The sequence below is a fragment of the Juglans microcarpa x Juglans regia genome, chromosome 6S, assembly GCF_004785595.1.
Source record: "Juglans microcarpa x Juglans regia isolate MS1-56 chromosome 6S, Jm3101_v1.0, whole genome shotgun sequence".
Taxonomy (NCBI): domain Eukaryota; kingdom Viridiplantae; phylum Streptophyta; class Magnoliopsida; order Fagales; family Juglandaceae; genus Juglans; species Juglans microcarpa x Juglans regia.
Genome location: NC_054605.1, coordinates 20,064,312 through 20,087,392, shown reverse-complemented (window position 1 = coordinate 20,087,392; position 23,081 = coordinate 20,064,312). Strand labels below are relative to the sequence as shown.

The window sequence follows — 23,081 nt, the reverse complement described above, 5'->3', positions numbered from 1 at the left end:
TACGTAAGAATTAATGATAGGTACTTAGCGAAACTTATCGGTGATATTTCATAGGAGCTCTATTTTAAAACATCAATTGATGCTTTTTTAAGCTGAATAACGATTTCTCTACCCTATTTTATAATTTATAATCAGTTTACTCGCAAAATATTATATACTACATCTTTATTTCTTATAAATTATTAAATTTAAAAAATAATGATTAATTTAAGATTTGACAGACAATATCACGAATTAATTGCAATAAAAATAAAACGAGAATATCATATATAATATAACAATAATACTATATATATATAGCCATATATAGAGTCTGCAAACTTCTTACGCACCATTTGAAAAAAAAAAAGAGATTTATTATTAAAAAAATAATTTTTTTATATGGATCTTAAATTTATCTATTTTTTTCAAAAAAAATGTACGAGACTTGTATATACCAACACTGCAAATATCATTTATCATAATATAACTAATCTAAAAAATCGTAATCGTCATGCAAATTTATTTGTACGAGTTATTTTATGCTTAAGTCAGTGTGTAGAACATATCATTCATATCACTTAAATGATAAAATTTGATTTATAAAATTAAAAATTAAAAATTTATCTTCTAAATCAAATTATATTATATAATTAATACTTCGTTATACATGTTCTACTTGGCAAATTTGAGAATAATTTTTTTTTTATTCGTATATGGTATATATGTGTTGAAGGAATAAGAAATTTTATGATAAAAACTTTGATTTAGTAAATTTATAAATTGACGTTCAGCACATCAAATTATAAAATAGCTGTAACTAATTATCTGATAAAACCTTTTACTTTTGTTCTTTATATTTTTCAAAAGGGCGAAAAGTAAAACAATAAGCAAAAAAAAAGAAGAAGATGAAGACGATATGTTTAAAGTTCAAACATCAGACTTCCATAACTAAACGCCTAGAATACAAACAAATCACACACCATCAGAACACGGCTTAGACGCATGTTCTTACGCTGTCTCTCCGCTCTCACCGAGTCTTTTGTATGCTATTTTTATAACCACTCAAATCCAGAAGAGACGCTCTAGTCTCTCAGATGTGCAAGCTAACCACTCCCTGAATAATCCTTTCCCATCCCCACCCTTCTGTTTTGTCAGCCATGTCTAACCGCTTAATCGTCTCCTTCTTCTTCCTCATCCTCCTAGTCGTTGCTAGCCCCGGCCATGGCCGCTCCATCGCCCACCCTCAATACTTGTCGTCGTCTACTGATCTAGTTTCCGATGGTGTCCACCAGCTTCAGGGCCCACCTTCCCTCGCTCTCAACCGGTCCTCTGCCTCCGCTGAGTCGACCTGCGAGCAGACCTACGGGTTCCTTCCGTGCACCACCACCGTGCTCGGCAACCTATTCCTCATCGTCGTCTATGGCTACCTCATGTTCCTCTCCGCCACGTATTTGTCCCATGGGAGTGAGCTCTTGTTAGAGATTCTTGGCCCTGGTATTGTTGGCGGTTTGTTCCTCCCAGTCCTTGGTGCCCTTCCCGACGCCATGCTTATTCTCGGTAAGCACTTCATTCACTTTTTTTAAAAAAATTAAATTAAATTAATTAAATTTATTTATTTTTATTTTGTGGTTTGGATTTTCTATTTTCTTTCGCCTGTTTGGTTGGTGAGAAAGTGGTAGGTTTAAAACGAAATGAAAAATCTTGTCGCGTTTGTTGAAATCATATGCGGATATATTTGGTTATTGAAAGCGGAAAGAATACGGAAATTATTGAACTTGTTAACATTTTGGTGTTCTTTTATTTTTTAACCGAAGGAATCAAGGAAAAAAATAAAAAAACAGGTTGACCGGAGGTTTTGTTTATTGAGTTATTTCGATCAAATTCAATGAACTTAAATTGGGTTGGATTGAATTATATATATTTAAAAATTTGTATAGTTATAAATAATATTTTTATAAATTTAAAAATATATTGTTCACTTTTTAAATTTTATTTTATTATTTTTTCTCTCTCCTCTCTCTCTCTTTCCATCAAAGGATAGAATTTTAAGAAAAAAATATAATAGATGCTAAATAATAAATTTTGGTGCTAATTATAAAATATAAAAAAAATTAGAAAATAATTAGAAAATAATAAAATTTTATTATTATTTGACTCAAAGATGCATAATCTAACGTGAGAATTTTTTTTAATATGTAAAATCAATCTTTAAAAGATGTGACTTTACATATACATATAGAGAAACCAATACTAATGCTCTAATATTACCATGCCATCTTATTTTGTTTTCTCATTTTAACAATTTATGTATTTATTTATTTATTAATTAAGGAAGTGACTATTAATTTATTAGTATATTTTTTTATATTTTAAAAATATTAAAAAAAAAACAAAAAAAAAAAACTTGTCCTAGTGGTCAAAGCTAGCGGCATTGCCCATCCCCTTTACGTCCCCAGCAATTTAATATAAAATAACGAAACTTTGGATCCAAAACTGTTCAGTTTTCTCCTTTTTGCTTGGCCAAGATTCATATGGGAAAACATTTTTGAAAGCTGAATATCTCATTAAAGTTTGGTGATTCGGCTTGCTTCCCCCTACCTTCTTCTCCAGTGCTTGTACCGTTATGCTTTTGGCCGAATCTGTGATTTCTCGTGCCGGCTTCTTTTTAAGTCATGAGAAAGTCTACTACGCCACTTCATTATAACCGTCAATTTAACTGTTGGTTAATTTTTTTTATTTAATGATTAAGAAAGTAATTTTAAATATATTGATGTATTTTTTTATTTTTTAAAAATATTTAAATATATTAAAAAAATATGAAAATAAAAAATAAAAAGACAAAATCACTTGGCAGCACCCCAGCTGTAAGAGTGCACTCTGTAAGCTATTGACGGGGCTATTAAAAAGGAAAAATGATCTATATATAATATTTTATATAATGTATTGTATAATAATATTTTAAATAGGATGTAATTTTATAAAATATCTTATAAAAATAACATAATTTTATAAAAAAATATAATTTTTATAATATTATTATATAATATATTATATAATTTATTATGTCTATATCATTACTCATTAAAAAGAGCCATTGTCAATTTAAGACGTATTCAGCTTTGGACCCCGTGTAATGTACTTGCCGTTTGAGATACGGTTTAGGTCCGTTATATTTGAGTTGGTACTGGTACATTTATGCACTGCTGGCAATTAATTTGCTTTTTGAGTTTTGATGACGTTCACATCTTGCCTGGAGATAAGATATCTACTAGGGGTGGCACCCCTGCAGAGGTGGTAGTTCCAGGGGCGGCTCGATATATTTTGTGGCATAAGGTGACACAGTCTATGAAGATTTAATTTAAAAATGATAATAATATTAAAATGTTAAATATTAAAATTTTTTGAAATTCAAAATAAATATTAATATTATTTTGAATAATAATATTTATCAGTACTATAACAATTTTAAATAGAATTTAATTTTTCTGTAAATAGAGTATTATTCTTTATCCATATATATACTTTTTTTAATATTTCATTATGAAAATAAATAAGGCCATCAATATCAAAATAAACATCATATTTTATAAAATATTCAAGAGTAATATATCATTATAGTTTTGCTACTTCTATTCTAATTTCACTATTGTCTAAAAATTTTGTACATTTTGAGTAAGATTTTTTTAGTAAAACTTCTATATTTACTCTTTTTTTTTTTCTTTTTTTTTTACCAAATTTTACAATTTAAGATTGATTTTGGGGGGCCTAGGGGATGGCCTTAGTTGTCTACACCTTGAGCTGGCCTTGGGTGGTTCCAACAGTTTATTAATGAAACTAGGGGTCGGCAACGGAGCCCTGTACCCCACTACCCCGCCCCCTCCCCAGCATGGAGAAGGCCTGGCGGGGGCAGGGGGTAGGATGATCCAGGGCCCCGCTCCCCGCTTCGCTCCACATATATAAAGTTTTTTTTTTTTTTTATATTTATACGTATATAAATAAATATAATGTATATATATTCAATTTATTAAGGACTTGAAATTGTATTCAAGTTATTGGATTACCTTGGTCTCATAGGTCAATCTTTATATAGGAGGCCAATGCAATAAAATAGTCATACCTAAGAGGTCAAGACAATCCAAAATATAACTCTAATAAGATTAAGTTCTTTTTGTATTTATAAATTTAAAGTTATAATCTAAATTATATTAAATTTGGCTAAAAAAATATTTTTGGATCCAAAAATAATTTTTTAGACCCAATATTTTGGTCTAGGCGAGGGGGTGGGGTGGATGGAGTTTTTTCCCCTGCCCCCTGCACCAGTGTGGGGTGCGGGGAAGGGTCCCCCCGCCTCGCACCATGCGGGTAGCAACCCTAAATGAAACATTGACTTAAAGATTGCTTTGATCAAATCTGAAGGCATGGATTAAAATTTTAATAGAAATTATGGTCGTGGATTGTGTAGATGTCGTGTAATCTTTTTAAAAAGGTGAATAAATACATGACCCATATGACAAATATTAATTTTTTAATAATGGATCTCACTTTTTTCAAAAAGATTACGCGACGGTTGCACACTTCACAACTATATGTATTGTAAGTCATTTCTTGCTTAGTTGCAAATTAATATTTTTATAACATTAATACATCCATTTTCTTTCCTTTTTCTTCCCCTCTCTCTCTCTCTCTCTCTCTCTCTCCAAATTCTCACCATCCAAATCATACAAACACAAAACTGTCGTGTCACTGGATGCATGAGGATTCTAAATTATGTACCATTTTATTTTCCTGATGGGGACCATTAACAAGGATTGAAAATGTTCAAATAGGTTTAAAATGGAACTTATTGTAACAATTTATTTGAATTACATAAAAAAAATTATTTGTAAGGATTTGGAAGTTTACCGCTGGATTTAAGGTTGCATTAGGATGCTTTTAAGCTTCTCCTAGATTTGGAAGTCATTTATTTTCCTGATCCCGAGTTGGCTTAGATGCCATATATGCTAACGTGCAGCTCATTGTGCTTAAACAGTCTGAGCAGTTACTAATTAGTGTTCATATGTTGTCACATTGTTAAAACCTTCTCAATCTGTTCCTTTTTCAATCAGGATTTTTCTTACATAAATTTCGACTATGCTTTCTATCTCTTTCACTGATTACTGGGTTTTATCTACCAGCCATTGTAAATCATACATTTTATGGTTGATTTCTAATGCTTCTAATTAACTCTTTTGTCTTGTGAAGTATCTGGTCTTTCTGGAAGTACAGCAATTGCTCAAAGTCAGGTTTCTGTTGGAATGGGCTTGCTTGCTGGGTCAACTGTTATGCTTCTTACAATAATATGGGGAACATGTGTCATAGTTGGCAAATGCGACCTTGTTGATTCAGTTGCACAAGATGCAAAAGATACAAAAGGGTTTAGCTTAACTGGTATGTCCTTTGGATTTCGTCCTATTAATTTGCTAGTAATATTTGAAAATCAAACGAGTTGCTTTTGTAGCCTTTTTTTGGGTTTTTTTTGCCTACTTCAAGCATCAGACTGTCTTTGCTAATTTTTCAACCCACGTTGAAGTTATGACATATAAGATTTTAATAAACGGGTAGAAATTGAAAATATATGATCTAAAGCATGAGGTCTCTCTCTCTCTCTCTCCACATGAAGATATTGGGAAGCCATTGCTCACATGCCCACAGCGATGCAGGGTACAATGAAAAAAATCTTCGAATTTACTTAAAAAATGTTAAAACAAAACTCACAAACTACCAGACAATGTTATATTGCATTTGCAACGTGATCCCGAGGCAAGGATATGTGGGACCATTTTGCCTTTATCTATCTTAGACCATTATGATGCATAGCGAAACCTTCTATCTATTTTGGGATGTATTGTGTCATGCACAGTACCCATCTAATATGTGCAGATATAGATAAACTTTGGATCTACGGAACTGTATTGCATTGAGTTTCTGCCAGTTGGAGGGATGCTTAAGTTATTATCATACAGCTCCGGACCATTTGTTTATGTTTCCTGTAAACAATTCTGTAACTGTATGATTAAACATATTAAACGGTTTTTGACCCAATAAAATCCCTATATTGCAGAATCGGGCGTTAGTACTGATATCTGGACTAGCTATGCGGCAACGATAATGGTTTTATCTGTCATCCCATTTTTAATTGTGCAAATACCACAAATTCTGGATTCAACTTCGGGGAGGCACTTGGCAGTCTTGATTGCGCTTATTGTCTCTCTCCTACTATTGGTTTCCTATTGCCTTTATCAGGTGAGCATGCCTCTTTCTCATACTACTATCTGGTTTTCCTATTAATCATATTGTATACTTTGAAATTTGTGTGCTGAACGTTTTATACATTGCTATTAAACCCGTATGCTAGCTGTTTAGGATGAAAGACCCGCCTTTGGGCTCTAGTTTATGTCACAGGCCTGATAAGCAACTGACTTGGTCCACGATCAGATTTTTAAATTTGCTGGTTTCTGTAGATACCATGGTTGAAGTCGGGGTGTTGAGTTGTCAGGAGTTTGAAGTCAGCCTAGTCAGGTTTTCAGGAGCCATGCGGGCATTCTCAATTAATGAGCTATCCTCATTTCTTGTTGATTTATTTCCAAAGTTAATTATTTTCGAGGTATATTGGCTCGATTGGAAATTCAATTTGAGTAAATTTTACCCTTTTAGGATGGAATTTAACTTGGGCCTCTTAAGAGGCTTAACAGTGCCGAACCATCGAGCTACCTTTCTCTTTTCAGGAAAGCTTGTAATGGTAATAAACAAATTTGTGTGCTCCATAATTCTAAAACATAATTTAGCAGCTCAGCCAGTTGATCCACAGTTGAATTAGTGATCTAAGTAACCACACCCTTGACTGAAGTTTAGATCCTAATGTTTAGCATCCCATGGTTTAAAAGTCTGAATGATTGACATTACACCGTAGCAAGTGGTGAAATATTGTTTTATCAATGCACAGTGGTTCGCATGCTTTTTTTTCCTGCTGTGGAACTTAGCAGGAGAGGAGTGGTCCATTTAGCATATTCTCTAAGTCACTCAAAAGGAGTAATGTAACTTCTAAGGTGATGGGTTGTTTACTGATAGACAAAATGGAAAGCTTGTGTAGGTCGTTCAGCCTTGGATCCAGAAGAGAAAAATTGCTTATGTGAAGCACAAGCATGTTATATTAGGACTGTTAAGGCATTTAAGACAGCGTGCACTGGGAAGATTGTTAAGGGATGATGGTGAACCTGACAGAGATGTCATTGAAAAGTAAGTTCTTTTTTTTTTTTTTTTTTTTTTCCTTGTTCTAAAATAACAAAGTGGCAGAAAATTAAAATTTCATTTCTTAGTTTTTTGGGGTATTTTCTGAATATTTGTTTGGTATCATGGCAGGCTTTTTACTGCAATTGACGTAAATGGTGATGGACATGTTTGCCCTGAAGAATTGAGTGCATTGGTTGTTGGAATTCGGTTTGAGGAGATTGACCTGGATCAGGATGATGCTGTAATAAAAGTATTACAAGATTTTGATACATCTCGTGATTCTGTTATTGACAAGAATGAGTTTTTCAATGGCATTTCTAGATGGATAAAAAGGGCAAAGAGGACGCAGGTTGTCAAACCTGATCCTGGTCCTCACACAATGAAGTTTTTAAACGACTTTCATGAGGTATGGAACTGTTTTTCATTCATGACTCTTTCTTTTTTTGGTTAAGAAATTTTTATTTCGTTAAGTTCATTCATCATTTTCATATTTTAAGAATATGCTTGATTGCTTGGAAATCCATTTATAGGAAACAAAGAGAGAGCACGATTTATTGGATGTGGGGGATCAAAGTGATGAAGTAGTTGAGGAGGATGGTGGTTCCAGATGGACCTCTATCAAAGCAGTGCTATTGTTATTGCTGGGAACTATCATTGCCGCTGCATTTGCTGACCCGCTGGTAGATGCTGTTGATAACTTCTCTGATGCAACTAGCATTCCTGCTTTCTTCATCTCCTTCATTGCGCTGCCTTTGGCTACCAACTCTAGTGAAGCTGTGTCTGCAATTATATTTGCTAGCCGTGACAAGAGGAAAACCGCGTCACTAACATTTTCTGAGGTTTGTTTTGCATCACCCACTCCTTTATATCGATGTTTGTGTTATAGGCATCTTAGCTAGAGCCAACGAGATTTTGAACTAAGAGAGTGCTGGATCTTTTTGATATATATATATATATATGGAATGAATTTCCAGTTTTTTCTTAATACTTCCTTGGCGGTTGGAACCAAACCAATGAGGGCCCTTAATATGTTGCTTGGCCCTCGCATACTTGGAAGTCAAGGGACACGACCTGAAATTTGACAATAAACTTGCATTTATGGGTCTGTTGAAGGCTTCGTTAGCTGACTAATAATCAGAAATATGTGTAATTTGCTTTATGTCAAAATATGCATGTGATCATTCATAACTGGTAGTTAGTACTTGAATTCAATGTTTTGCATCTGTTGTACCTTTATTCTGACAATATTTGTTTATTTTAATTTTGCACTTTGGTAGCAGGAAACATTGATCCATATAACCTCTTCATTAATTCGAAAGTACTTGATATAATTCATCAATTTCTTTGTGCAGCTATATGGGGCAGCAACGATGAATAATGTTCTCTGCCTCTCAGTCTTCTTAGCCCTCGTTTACATTAGGGGGTTGACATGGGATTTCTCATCTGAAGTGCTGGTTATTGTTATTGTCTGCGTTGTGGTGGGGGGTTTTGCTAGTTTCCGCACCCATTTCCCACTCTGGACAGCTCTTGTAGCTTTCCTACTTTACCCATTCTCCCTGGCGCTGATTTATGTTCTTGATTATATTTTGGGCTGGTCATAGATTCACGGATGTGTAAAGAGAGAACCGCAGCTTATTAGATGTCATTGTTTATTATAAAGTAAACTTTTGAAGAGTTTGCGTGTCTATCATTACTCTTGCTCATAACCCGTTTATCCCTTTCTTTGTTGTTGGTGATATCACTGTTATTTTGGCACCCAAAGTTGAGAGCTTGAAATCTGTAGCAACACAAAATTTTTGGTTCTGCTTGTGGCTTTGTATGGAAAGAAATATACCAATCTTATGTACGACTCTTATATTAGTTTTGAAGTGTTTTATTTTTAAATAAAAATGTCTTTTCAGGTGAGTGATTAGTAAATTGAGTTTTGCTATGTACAAGTAAGTTTGCGTACCAATCTACGTACTAATGTTGTTACCTTCATATTCTAAATTTAAATTAGCATTGTTTTCAATAAAGTCTACTTTCTGACCAATCATATTCAAATGGTGTGCGTATTAGTGCGTAGAATCGTTTACAATTAGATTTTTCCTAGTAGATTTGTTGAGATTTTGATGGATGAGACTAAAGACTGGTTTGGTTGCTCAAAACCAAACTATTTCATCTCATCTCATATAATCATTATAATTTTCTCAAACTCTCACAAAAATATAATAAACAATTCGATTTTTTCAAATTTCAAAACAAAAAATAATATTAGAAAATAATATTATAAAAATATTTCCTTAAAATTTTAAGAAAACATCTCATTTGAATTGTGTAACCAAACAAGGTATAATAATATTTATAAGCGATGTAATTAAATTTACTATTTATCAAAAATTTGAAGTGTAAAAGCTCAAAAGTTTTTATTCGGCCTGATTGGGGTTACAGTAGGAGTCTTAAAAAATGCTTAAATAGTCTTAAAAGCTTTTTAATGAAAAAATTAAGTTATTTAGATATTACATATTAAAGTATTTTTTAATTTTAAATAAGCTAAAAAGTACATTTGATGAAAAGCATCATTTTGATGTCTTTTCTCAAACGTGCCTTTTCGAATAATACAGAAGATAATTCAAATTTTTAAAAAACTGTTAATAGGGGAAAACATCCGTACAACTTTCAGGTCAAAAGGCAAAACTTTAACTATCTTAAAATTGTATAAGTATTTACTCTATTGATAGTCTTTTTTAAAATTCTAACTATATTTGGCATTATTCAGAAAAGTGCTTTTGAAGAAAAATATTTTTCTCTATTAATACTTTTTTTCTTTTTTTGAATTAAAAAGTATTTTAATATACAACAAGAAGATAACCTAATTTTGTCATTAAAAAACTTTTGACTTTTGAGACTATTTAAGTACTTTTTACTAACCTATCATATGATTGCAACACCGTAAAATCCAGACAATTTAGTATTTGACGAAGAAAGAAAATCGCACACATACATTCTCTCTCTCTCTCTCTCTCTCTCTCTCTCTCTCTCCGGGTACAGTGGAGCCCTTCCTGTGGTCACTCATCTCCAACGACAATGAAGGTCAGATATGAGAGGACCCCAGCCAAACAAGGAGAAGACAAAGCACAATCAGATTCCCACAATCCACTTGCAAATGATTGTTACCAATCTCGTGCCTGACCCATCCTCCATGTACCAAACCAACCATGACTTCATGAGACAGCAAAACATTCAAACAAACAAAATCTACTTCTCCCTATCTTCCTTTGATCCTCAAGCTTACATAAGCATATTTTGTTATACATTGAATTTAACCTGTTGCAATATCCAAAAGAAAAACCAAAAAAGCTAAAGATTATCTCTGGTATTGTCTCATACAGAGGAACAACCAGCCTGCCAAACAAACCAAAAGACATGGGCAGAGACAAATGGACAAAGCCATTTATAACTTCAAATTGAGATCAATACTTTCTCCTACTCCATTACAATTGTTCATTGTGGTTGTTGCTTGGCCAATTTGCACCTTTGCTGGTGGGAGGAAGCAATAAAAAGGTTGTTGCTGATCCAACTGACTTGGCAACTGCTGGATTATAGGGTCTTCCACAGTTCCCTTTAACAAATTAATAAATTCAACAATTACGGAAAAACTGAAATATAGTGAAGCGTAAAATTTCTAAAATCAGATATGGCTTTTTGTTCTTTGATCTTACTTGATATGGCAGTGATTCAAAATCAGGGAATATGGTGTCTTGCAATGCTAGACAAGCTGAAAGTGGCTTGAGTTTCGAGCTTGGACATGTTGATGTGGTTCTGGGAGGAGATAGCGAGAGAGACTTTCCTTCCGGAACCTCATTTCCTTTAATGCTTGTGTTTGACTCCATCTTGGAATAGGAAATTGAGGATGAAGGGCCTTCTCTGAATTGTGAAAAAGAAAACAATTTACGAGATCAGACAACAATTTTAACATTACTAGTAAAGATCAACATATAGATAAAAAATTTGCTTCACCTTAAATTCAATTTTCTGGCCTTGAAATTAAACTGTCCTCCGTTTTCAGATGAGGCTGATTTATCTGATCTGATAAAGGTAGGTAATTTATAGTTGAAAGGGGGCCTGGAGAATCGTCTAGAAAGAAGGGATATGGTCTCTTCATACCAACCATCTATACTACATTTAAACAATTAGTCCATGAGAAAAATATCCATATTTTAGATGTTTTAGTTGAAAGAATAAAATGAAATCCCAAGCATTGCATGGTAACAGAGTCACATATATGTGCGAGCATGCGAGCGTGTGTGAAACAATTACCATGTAAGCTCTCAATTCAACCAAGGAAAAGGTTTTTGAAAATTTATATTGAAGCCATTCTACTATTAGCTATTTACCTGTAAACCAGAGAAGAATGGAGAAAAATAACAGCTAGTTTGAAATGTTACTATACGAGCGAGACAAGGCATTTATACCAACTTCCATACAAGACTACAAAAACTTGCCACTAGAACTCATGGTTCCATGTTTAAAAGATTGGGATCGCCAAAAGTATGCAGGTTTGATGTACCTTCTCTTCCTCTGACCACGAAGTTGTATAATTGCCATAATAGCTTTGGTTTGAAGGGGGCTCCATCCGAAAACTTAGTACTGACGATGATGAAGTTCCTGATGAGACATTCACCTGCACGTTTCATACACCAAAATCCTCTTCAAATCCAAGATTAAAAGGAGGCGCAAAAGCAAAATGGAGTAAAAATGGCATAGTTGAAGGAATGAAAACCATTATTTCTTTTTTTTCCCAAGGTTAAAAAATGTATATACATAACACAGGAAGCAGATGTTTTACCATCGAATGAGAAGGATGCTGATATTGCTGCGTTCTTTGCATCAAACTAGGGGGAGGCCAAAAATGGTTGTCCGATTCATAAGGCAAATTCAAATTCGACCGAAATGCCAATCCTAGATCCAACCCAGAAGTCTCCTTCTCCGGATCATACTCATTAGTGTTCCACAATTTAGGCACACAGCCATACCCAGGAACCGAAATCCCAGACCAACCGGCTTCAAACCCGCCGCTAATAACCGTGCTTGAATTTCGTACATCGATGTTTTGGACCGGTTGAGGTGGCCTGATCATCGAATCTAGCGATGAAAGATGAGCCGGGGATGGAGAATGAAAGGGAATTGAGGATGAAGATGGATTTGAATGGTGGTAATTTGGAATTGGCAAAGATATAGAGGAAGATTTGGTCGGTGAGACTGAAGGTGGAGATGACAAAATTGCGTCTTTCTTTCGCTGTTCTTCTAGCCTGATCTTTTCAAGCTGTGCCACGCCAAGTCCTCTCTGCGGGGCTTTCTTTTGCTTGGGCTTTTTGGAAGATCTAGCAACACCTCCAATATCAATACTAACACCAACACCAATACAACTACTGCTCTTGCCACACTTTTGCGGTTGTTCCACCTGATCCATTATTGTTCTTTTCCATCTAAGTTTATAAAATCTCAAAATTTTTGAAACAAAGCCAGATGCAAAGTTACAGAGAATGACCAAAGTTTTTGTTTTTCATGCTTGTATTGCTTTACTTCTGTTTCAGTCTTTTTGAGCCATCGTCTCTCTCTTCCATTATCGTTTCAAGAAAATTTGAAGCAAATACAAAGATTTTAGAAAGAGAGAACCAAATCCTGATCTTCACAAAGTCATTGTTTTGAAATCAAGAATTGGAAGTAAATCTTATATAAAAATTGAAGAATCGAGGCAGGAAAAAGTTACCCAAAATCTCGCTGGTTAACGAATTTGAGGAACAATCCCAAAAGCGTAGCCAAGTTTTCAGCAAAGACTGGAGTGGGATGGTGAGAGAGAGGGAGAGAGAGAGAGCAGAGTGTACAGAGAGAAGTAACTGAGAGGTTTCTGATTTTTCACAGACCCAGTTGTTTGTCTGAGAGACAGATCAGAATCATCAGATATAGATATATGTCAACAAGAACAAAGAAAAAAAAGCCTATATTTTTTCATAATTCAAACCATGCAAATCTAAAGCCCTACGCATATGATTCTCTACCATTTATCGCCCAAATCCTCGCTCCACTCCTAGTTTCCTTCCTAGACCGACTCTCATGAGCTCTCACGCTCTCTCTCTCTCTCTCTCGATCCAATTATCCAAAGGCCAATTTACTTGTATACTTTATGCCCTATGGAGCATATATATATATATATATATATATATATAGAGTTAATTTGTGAGTTTTTTTGTTATCATTTTTTTTTCTTAATTTTTAATTTATTTTTTAAAATATTCTTTTGCCAAATAAAACTATTTTAAATTTAAAACAGATTAGTCGATACTGTGGCCTGTGGGAGATGGGAATTGCACTTCTTTCCACTTCTCAGTGGGGACAGCCATTTTTTCCCAAGTTGTTAAACATTTTATTTATTTTCTAGGTTCATAAATTTGTTGGGTTTATGCAGTAGGTTTCTCTTCTAGTTAAGTATGGTAGCTATAGCATTTTCGTGTTTTTTTTTTTAATTATATTTATAAATTAACATAGTTTTATGTGATACGTTAGATTACTTTACAATAAAAATAATTTTACAATCTAATGTATTATATCAAGTCACGCTAACTTGTAAGTTTATTTTCGTGAAATTCTTAAGGTAAAAGTATTTCTCTTTTATTTATAGTTTGGCTCTTTTTGCCGTCATTCTAATTTTTTTGTTTTTAGATTAATTAACTGAGTAGTTATTTTAAAATGATTTTAAAACTTCCAAAAAACATTTTGATATCATTTAACGGAAAAGAATAAACAAGTCCCATAAAACCTAAAGAAAAACTACAAAGTGAAAAATGACAGTCCAAAAATCAAACTGCATGATAAGTAGCTGTTTCCTTTGGGCTTGGCCGCTTGAGGTGTTCTGTGACTTTTGTCCCATTTGGGGGAATGAATACGCTGGGGTCCAAATTGAGTGGGAATTGGACCATTTCAGCTGGATTCGAGCTGGACCCTTACTCCTTAGGGCCTTGGGGAAATCTCTACTCATCACTGCATAATGCATGGTAGGACTCAACTGTAGAGGCCCCAATTTGCAATTACCATTAATAATAATCTCAGCCTGTTCACTTCACAATGACTCTGTATATATTACTTAGTATACATCTTTCATTCTATTAGTACTATAGCATGATTGGATTTGTTGGAAAAATTTTAAAATTTAAATCTTACGAATTAAATCTTATCACGTAAGCAGTGTATACGGTATGCCATTCGGATACTTATTAGTTTTTTTTTTTTTAAATGAATAAGTTCAAAATAAAAAACCAATTCATATGGAGCAAATTCTGATCTAGCTGTCTTTGTGGCTACAAAAGTGAGGCTCAAGTTGGTACAAATTTATTACTGGAATCCATCACATGAATTTTCCAATCTTAATACCTTTTACACACTAATCAGACATTGATAAGTTTCGCTATCACCTCAAAAGGATAGGCCCACCTTTTATCAAAATAATAATTCATGCTTATGTACTGGAAACTTTAGATCCAAACAACTAGAAAGGCATCATATCAAAGGTGGAAAACAAGTTGGTACAAATTTATTACTGGAATCCATCACATGAATTTTCCAATCTTAATACCTTTTACACACTAATCAGATATTGATAAGTTTCCCTATCACCTCAAAAGGATAGGCCCACCTTTTATCAAAATAATAATTCATGCTTATGTACTGGAAACTTTAGATCCAAACAACTAGAAAGGCATCATATCAAAGGTGGAAAACAAGTTAGAGGTCTAAATTATTGGGATTTCATATCTTTGATAAGCATGCCAAAGAGTAAGAGATGCCAAAGAGTAAACTATATTACATAAAAAGATTTGAGAGTGTAAATTTAATAAGATTCATGTGTAAAAACATTTAAAATGATAAATAAATTTCGACGTTAATAGTATGAGTGGTGCTACATCCATAGGTGCATGGATTCCACCGATGGGTGCTATCGACAAGGTCAAATGGATTTTTTTATACATTTTTTTATACTCTTCAACATTTTTTTAAAAAAATACAACATTATTAAAAAATATTTTCTTAATGATTAAATAAAAACAATATTAATAAAAAAATTAAAAAAATGATCGGTGGACTAAGCATTATTCTAATGATATAATAGTGAGTGGCTACTACCCTATTAACTAGAAAAGTAATATATTTATTATAAGAAAAATGAGTATTTGTGAAGTATTATTTGTGATAAGAATGATTATTTGTGATGAAAATAAACTCATTTTAATAAAAAATAATTATTTTTGCAAGAAAGAGTTGGTCATAAATAAAAAATTTTCTTATAGTGAATGTACTGAAATGCATGTCATTTAATTTACACAAATATAATGTAAATATCTTGCATGAGCTTGATATGTATGATCATTTCCTGCAGTTCCGTCATCATTGAGTCCATCATTCCCATGCATAGAGCTATTTTCCTTAAATAAATTATTATCTATTGTAAAAAAGGGCCATTTATTGGGGCCATTAATATGTTTGGCTAACTACATCAGTTAATGTCCTATACTTTCAACGTACAAAAAATTAGAATCTTTCTATTCCATCTATTTCACAAGCATCTAAAGAGACTCAGTAATATTGTTAAGTATTGTTATCAGGGATTGGTATCTTACTTTGACAAGTATTAAAATTAAACCAACCTCAATTTTATTTAGAAAAGTCACTAAGATTTTTATAATTATAATTTGAAATAAAATCAATTCAAATGAAATTTTCAAAGTAGAGAAAAGTTATTGTTTAATGATTGAATCAATGAGAAAGAGTTTTTAGGAAATCAATTTCACCTAATCCCTCACAATACTTTTCTCATCTAACTAATTGAAATTAATTATCTCTATTTGTTAGGAAATTCTCCAAAGTAATCCAAAAGCCTCTTTCATAGTCATTTGGAAATATTCTTATTCATTATTTTACATAAAAATATGCAAATTAATAAAGCAAGAAAGCATTAAGACCAACGATTTTAAGACTACATAGGTTCATATAAGTCTTTCAATCTCTACATTTATTTATGCTGAAATATCCAAGTTCTATCTTATAACTCCCTCTTTTGTTAGCAAATCACAATATCAAAATCACATAATTAATGGACAGTCAATTAGAATCAATAAGCTCAAAATAGCTTAAAATAAATCAGACTTTGAATAAAAGAAATGAAATGCGGTTGATTTTGAAAATATGCATGTTTGTTTTGAAAAGAAATATGAAAACAACCTCAAATATGTGTTCTGCATATGCATAAAATCTGTATAAGAGAAAGTATTTTTTGTCATGACTAGTGTAAACATGAGCTAATTTTGTGCATTATGTTTTCTGACGAGAATATGAAATTTATGAAAATTTGTGTATGTGATGAGAAGATATTCTAAATTTGTTTTTGAATACTTGAAATGATCTGAATTTATTTCAGTACTCTGTTTTGATAGGATGTGGCATCTGAAAAACCTTTGGCATGACTTTCTGATTTAGTTCTGACTCTGATTCTGGTTCTAATATGGTGATTTTGATTCTATGTTGCTCTGATATATGGCCCTGTCACGGGAAATAATAGTGACTTCTAATCCTGTCACGGGATATAATAGTGATTTCTAGCCCTGTCACAAGATATAATAGTGACATCTAGTCCGGCCATGAGATATAATAGTGATATTTGGCCTTGCCACAAGATATAATAATGATCTAAGTTTTTAGTGGAATCACTTTGGTAACATGGTGATTTATGCTCTACTTGGCTATCCGCAGAATGCACAACCCTAACAATGGGATTAAACATGGTCTCTATTCTGATATGATAAGATAAGATGAAGAGGTTCAGTCATGTTGTGCAAAATGGATCTTTGAATATGAACAGTTAGTTTTGAATATGAACGGTTTGAAATATTACTTTGATTTTCTGATAGCATGTATTTTGAGATTTGCATATTGAAACTGAAATGTTTTAATTATGCATTCCAAACTCTGTGAAAATGTTCATATTTACATACTAGTATATGTTGTCTGCTTACTGAGTTGTTGATAACTAACCTCTTATCTCCAAACATTTTTCAGATGATGTGGATGGTTCAGGTGAGGACCAGGAATAGAAATTATGATCAAGGCTAAGCTAAGGATAGGGTGTTGGATACCTTAGGGTACTACTGTTAACAAAAGATTTTTGATGTCTTTTAAATATGTTTATGTTTTTGGTTTAGTAAGACTTAAAAATTTATCAGTTCATTTATGTTGAGACTATCGGGAGATTGTAGCCCCTTAGGTTTATGTTAATTAATATAGTGATGACTTAGAGGAGATTATTATGTGTCTATTTGAAAAATATGAGATTGATTATTTTTTTTGAAATCTTTTTTGGGGATTTTAGATGTATTGAGAGACAGGTTTATAAGTGACAGGCAGTAATTCTCCGACTCATCCGAGACCGGCTCTATATATTACTTAGGATACCTCTTTATACTATTATACTATAATATGATTTGATTTGCAAGAAAAATTTAAAAATTTAAATCTTATCTATCAAATCTTATCACGTAAGCAGTGTATATGGTATGACATTCGGATAGTAATTAATTAATTTTTTAAATGAATAGGTTCAAAATAAAAACCAATTCATATGGAGCAAATTCTGATCTAGCTGTCTTGTGGCTACATAAGAGTGGCTCAAGTTGGTACAAATTTATTACTGGAATCCATCACATGAATTTTTCAATCTTAATACCTTTTACACACTAATCAGACATTGATAAGTTTCCTATCACCTCAAAAGGATAGGCCCACCTTTTATCAAAATAATAATTCATGTTTATGTACCGGAAACATTAGATCCAAACAACTAGAAATGCATAAGATCAAATCATGCGGAAAACAAGTTAAGCATGCCAAAGATTAAGAGATGGCTTCATCCCATCTTATCCCATTATTATTATTTTTTTAAATTCACACATAAAATATAATCAATAATTAAACTTTTTTAAATTTTAAAATAATATTAATATTAAAAACTAATATTCTAATAATATTTTATTCAACTTATCTAAAACCATCTCATCTCCATCACTATCCAAATGTTCTCCAAAGCCATTTCTACCTTTTTATCAAAGGACCCACACAAGCAGCTAGCTACAGCAAACCGTCTCTGACTTACTGATGAAACAACTTTAGTCTTCAAGATTCTTGATCAGGAGGACATGCAGTGGAGCCTCGGCTTGCATCGATCACAACATGACGACCTCTTTGTCATTTAAGGTGCCAAGATTTTGTTAGCGACACAGGATATATGCAGGTATCTGATCTTCATTTATGATCATTCACTTCTGGTACAGTACCTGCATGTTTGTTTCGATCTTAATTCCTTCCTTAATTTCTCTTATACAGTTAATCAACTTATTTTAATTCATCTCATCTCATCTCACTATCCAAATGTTCCCCAAAGCCATCTCTACCTTTTTATCAAAGGACCCACAGCTACAGCAAACCGTCTCTAACTTACTGATGAAACAACTTTAGTCTTCAAAATTCTTGATCAGGAGGACATGCAGTGGAGCCTCGGCCTGCATCGATCACAACATGACGACCTCTTTTGTCGTTTAAGGTGCCAAGATTTTGTTGGCGACACAGGATATATGCAGGTATCTGATCTTCATTATGATCATTCATTCCTGGTACAGTACCTGCATGTTTGTTTCGATCTTAATTCACTCCTTAATTTCTCTTCTGCAGTTAATTATTGGTGATATAGGCTAATCATTTGTGGAAACATGATTTAGATCATCCATTGGTGGGAAGTTTTTCAAGTTGATAGGATAAATAATTTAGAGGAGGAAATATCAATCTTTAATTATTGTAGTTATAAGTCTCTATGTAGATTGGATGCCATATATAGAGACTAGCTATTTATATATATATAATATATATATGCTGTTAGGAATTAAGGCGATTCATTGCTTGCATGCATGCAGTTGGTAGATGATGAAAATTCCCCAAATATGTTAATTAACTCATAAGGGTGCATGTCAGCTTAATAGTTTTTAATTATTTGATGAGACCAAATTGAAGCCAAAAACCCTCACTTATTCTTATTCATCTTCTACTGAACATCATGAGTACTCTTGGTCGGAGCTCCATATTCCTCGACCGTGCCCAACAGTCTCATAATTTTTTGGTACATGCAGTTGGTGGGTTAGGCTCAGCTAAGAAGGAAAGAAAAGGGACGACCAAGCAAGCCTTGCAAAATCGTTACGTATAGGGATCCGATCGATCGAGAATTTACATGCATAATCCTATATACGATTATTCTTTCAGAAAATATATATAGTTCTAACTTCTAAGAACGGCAATAACTGTGGTCCTTTATTCATTGCATACAAGCATATAATACAAACAACCTGCATATGATACAAGAAAAAAAAAAATAATACAAACAAGCATTAATATTTAACGTGTACAGGCGCCAGGAGCAAGCTGCATATTACTCTTTTTTCTTCACTTTTTTTTTACATGCACACAGATCATAGGGAATTCAAACACGTACGTACGTATTAATATCACTTAGTTGATCATGGAAGGACCACTTAATTAGATCCATATTCTTGATCGTGATCAGATGAGAAGAGGATTGACGAGCAAAGAGGTAATGTAATCTTTCAGCATATGAGAGTTGGTATATCCATCATCCTCCTTGTAAATAACATCGATTACACGAGTAAAATTGAGAACTCGCTCCAAGATTGGCATCGGGACAGCAGTCGGCTTGAGGAACCCTTGATTGATATCTTTCCATGCATCGGACACTTCTTTTTGGAACAGTTCGTATACCTCTTCCTCTGCTGAAACACCATACTGTTTCATGTAGCACTCAACCGCTGAGGCAACATGTTCTCTCTTTTGCTCAAACTACAGGACATACCCATAAATTAATGTGCATTAATTGTTACATAAAAAGTACGTACTTATGTATAAGTAGTGGGTGAAATGTCGAGGGGAAAAACGTCATGATAATATTGTTGAGTTTATTGTACCTTATGGGAGGCAATGTCGTCCATGAGCCTGCAAATAATTGTTGAAGCTGTAACGATTTTAGGGCCATTGGAGATCCATTCAAAGACCTCTCTGTTTGCAATATTTCCCATGCCAACGAAGGAAGTTGTGGCTAGCATTGAATAAGCTGAAGTTACGAGGGCAATACGCATGTACTCCTCCATTGTTGGAACGAAGCTTTCATGACACCACTTGGCTTCCACATGGTAGGCTTGGACTACTTTTTTCATCTGCAACGCACACAGTAAAAATAAATTCATGTAAAGCATCATATATTCTATTTAAAAATAATTAAAAAAAAAAAAGATTCTCAGGTAATTAATATTAATCTAGAATTATTATTGGGAGCTAGCTTACTGCTTCCTTTGCATAATGCACACAGAATGATCTTCCCTCTTTTGCAGTCTCAGCCTCAATTTCATCGTAAATATCTAACAATGCCCGATAAATTGGCTTCATATACTCGGGAAGTAGATCTATGGCGCTAACATCCCATCTGAAAATGTAAATATATAACGAGAATTTCCCTATGACCATTATTTATCTTTAATTTGTTGGACTATGATCAGAAAACTAGCTACCTATATTATATAATAATATGTCGTATTGAAACTGAAATTAGATACAGAATATCATCATGTAACCTTTCGATTGCTTCCGTAAATAGCTCGACTTCTTCGTACGATGCAAAGGCATCGTAGGTATCATCAATAATGGATGTCATGACCATTACTTTTATCAGAATCCTTCTTGCAAGGGAATATTGAGGTTCAAAATACACTCCCATGATCCAAAAACAGCACTCTACTATTCGGTCTCTCGCATAAGGCAGCTTTGTTGCAAAGTCTAAGTTTTTCCACCACCTGAAAAACATTCAACTCAACTTTTTAGTATAACAATTTAGAACAGTCTCCAGGGACCCAAAAAAAATGCTTTTTCCCTCGCATATAGATCAGTTTTACCATCATCTATTACATAATGTACTAATTCAAAATCAATCATGTAGTTTATGATCATGCGAGTTGAACTTACTTTGTAATGTTGCATACTTCTTTCTGGTGTTGTGCTTGTACGACATTAAAATCTAACTTGGCAAAATTCAGCAGAGTTTTGTTATGTGAATCTTCCTCCTGGTAGATGGAGATGTAATGGATTCCCTCTAATCTCGGTAATCCTTTACGGATGGGCCGGTTCAGAGCATGAGTTACTTTCTTTTGCAAATTACTGGCCGCCTTGATATCATGACTCACAGCTGACTCAAGATGAGTGGTGGTAAAAGCAAGGGCTTCATCAAGAATATCTTCTCCATGTAAGCCAAGATGTGCAGCCTCGTACAAACTCAGCATGCCATTCACGTCAGAAATTAAGGATGCCTTGAAATCACCTTTCTCATCTTTGAACTCGTTGAAAATATCTGTTTCATAATTACTACGTCTATGTTAATAAGCACTCAAAAGACAAGAAATCAACTTATGCGATTGCTTTATGCCGAATGAACATTAATTTGAATGAGCCAAGAAGAATTAAACCTAGCTTGGACACACCAATTACTCCTTGTTTTCCTAGTAACCAACCCTAATTAGAACAAAAATCTAATTGATGGTAATTTAATGATATGAAGATCATAACGTTAGTAGTGCTGGTTATAAGACCTTTTTCAACGAAGAAAAACTGTAAAATTTGAAGGACAAATGAGAACGTACCACATGAAACATTATAACCTTGTTGTCTAAGCAATCGAAACCAGAGAGCAATAGTGCAAAGGTTAAGGTCATCGTCCTTATCGCTGTTATCAAAGCAAGGAGGGTTCGTGTGCACTTCCTGCAGAATTTCGTCAATCTCACTTTCAAAATGATAAGAAACACCTAAGCGCTGAATTGCATCAATCAGGCCCAGTTTTTCTGAAAGCGTTTCAGTAGGAGCCATGAGCATTCTCTTCAACTCTTCCTTCGATTCTTGGAGTTGCTCCATAATGTTATTATCTGCTTCCTACACGAGTAAAATTAGTTCACATCATCATGGGTTCTAGATCATCGAGATCATAATAATTAAGTTTTGAAGAATTTTAATTCTAAAATGTGAAAAAAGATTGCGAGATCCTTTAGCAATGACTATATATTTTGTTATTTGCAATTATGGTGCGAGTTAGATCAAAGATTGGACATATAAGAAATCCATGACCAGTCATTTTAGAGATCAAAGTTGGCGGTAAATTAATATGGTAAAACCGGCCATCTCGACCACAGTATATGATATCTGCATGTAAACACGAAAAAGGGCAGAGCTAGGTCGCTTATATATATATATATATATATATATATATATATATATATATATATATTACCATGTTGGAGTCATGATCATCAGAAGCGTAGGATAGGAAATGAACACCCCAAATGGTAGGATGATAATCCGCCAAGCTGCGATTCGATTTGTCACGAGTGGCAATATTTTGGATTGAGGCAGGAACTGCTGAAACCTGGATTGACATCCTAGTACTTCTTTTCTAAGCTGAGAGGGTTTTGGTGATTAATGCAGTTAATGGTAGGGATGAGTTTACTGCAATATTTTTGTGCTTCAAAAGACAAGTGTGACTAACATAGGTACCATGTCCGCAGATATTTATAGACATACTCGCGTAGGTAGCTGAAGATTGTAGGAAATTAGCACTGCTCCCACGCGATAATAACGGGATAAATTAAAAAGAAATATTTTTTAGAGAAAGTCTACTTTGCCTTTCCAATTTGACACCCCTATTT

At 33.6% G+C, this 23,081-nt stretch overlaps 3 protein-coding genes across 5 annotated transcripts; 1 reads left to right on the top strand and 2 right to left on the bottom strand.

The window, feature by feature from the left end:
- The first annotated feature begins 929 nt into the window (after positions 1–929).
- LOC121237200 (sodium/calcium exchanger NCL-like) lies at positions 930–13,462 on the top strand. Of its 2 annotated transcripts, XM_041133825.1 has the most exons (9): positions 930–1,539; positions 5,224–5,409; positions 6,083–6,264; positions 7,112–7,257; positions 7,381–7,657; positions 7,782–8,090; positions 8,604–8,869; positions 9,357–9,364; positions 13,426–13,462. In XM_041133825.1, the coding sequence occupies exons 1-7, from the start codon at positions 1,140–1,142 to the stop codon at positions 8,850–8,852; spliced, it is 1,749 nt and encodes a 582-aa protein (XP_040989759.1). In that variant the 5' UTR covers positions 930–1,139; the 3' UTR covers positions 8,853–8,869; positions 9,357–9,364; positions 13,426–13,462. The 2 variants fall into 2 exon arrangements, with proteins under 2 accessions (XP_040989759.1, XP_040989761.1); XM_041133827.1 differs by lacking the exons at positions 9,357–9,364; positions 13,426–13,462 and having other exon boundaries at positions 8,604–9,152.
- LOC121237201 lies at positions 10,477–13,407 on the bottom strand. Of its 2 annotated transcripts, XR_005934878.1 has the most exons (5): positions 12,080–13,403; positions 11,801–11,914; positions 11,251–11,404; positions 10,953–11,157; positions 10,477–10,852 (listed from the first exon to the last, which is right to left on the bottom strand). XR_005934878.1 is itself a non-coding variant. In XM_041133828.1 (3 exons), the coding sequence occupies exons 1-3, from the start codon at positions 12,701–12,703 to the stop codon at positions 11,392–11,394; spliced, it is 756 nt and encodes a 251-aa protein (XP_040989762.1). In that variant the 5' UTR covers positions 12,704–13,407; the 3' UTR covers positions 11,259–11,391. The 2 variants fall into 2 exon arrangements, 1 of the variants encoding a protein (XP_040989762.1); XM_041133828.1 differs by lacking the exons at positions 10,477–10,852; positions 10,953–11,157 and having other exon boundaries at positions 11,259–11,409; positions 12,080–13,407.
- A 6,156-nt stretch (positions 13,463–19,618) lies between the features above and the next one.
- On the bottom strand, positions 19,619–22,924 carry LOC121236421 ((-)-germacrene D synthase-like). The gene is made up of 7 exons (XM_041132845.1): positions 22,667–22,924; positions 22,026–22,311; positions 21,355–21,736; positions 20,967–21,185; positions 20,680–20,818; positions 20,304–20,552; positions 19,619–20,178 (listed from the first exon to the last, which is right to left on the bottom strand). Exons 1-7 carry the CDS (start codon positions 22,811–22,813, stop codon positions 19,885–19,887), a joined length of 1,716 nt encoding a protein of 571 aa, XP_040988779.1. The 5' UTR covers positions 22,814–22,924; the 3' UTR covers positions 19,619–19,884.
- Between the last annotated feature and the right edge of the window lie 157 nt (positions 22,925–23,081).

Bases quoted from the DNA above. Each gene is read 5' to 3' on its own strand.
- LOC121237200 (XM_041133825.1), top strand. From the start codon at position 1,140: ATGTCTAACCGCTTAATCGTCTCCTTCTTCTTCCTCATCCTCCTAGTC. The intron at 1,540-5,223 runs GTAAGCACTTCA...TGTCTTGTGAAG, and splicing joins CGACGCCATGCTTATTCTCG to TATCTGGTCTTTCTGGAAGT. The intron at 7,258-7,380 runs GTAAGTTCTTTT...GTATCATGGCAG, and splicing joins GACAGAGATGTCATTGAAAA to GCTTTTTACTGCAATTGACG.
- LOC121236421 (XM_041132845.1), bottom strand. From the start codon at position 22,813: ATGTCAATCCAGGTTTCAGCAGTTCCTGCCTCAATCCAAAATATTGCC. The intron at 22,312-22,666 runs GTAATATATATA...TTACTCGTGTAG, and splicing joins ATGATCATGACTCCAACATG to GAAGCAGATAATAACATTAT. The intron at 21,186-21,354 runs GTAAGTTCAACT...AATGTTTTTCAG, and splicing joins GAAGTATGCAACATTACAAA to GTGGTGGAAAAACTTAGACT.
- LOC121237201 (XM_041133828.1), bottom strand. From the start codon at position 12,703: ATGGATCAGGTGGAACAACCGCAAAAGTGTGGCAAGAGCAGTAGTTGT. The intron at 11,915-12,079 runs GTAAAACATCTG...TGAAACGTGCAG, and splicing joins AGCATCCTTCTCATTCGATG to GTGAATGTCTCATCAGGAAC.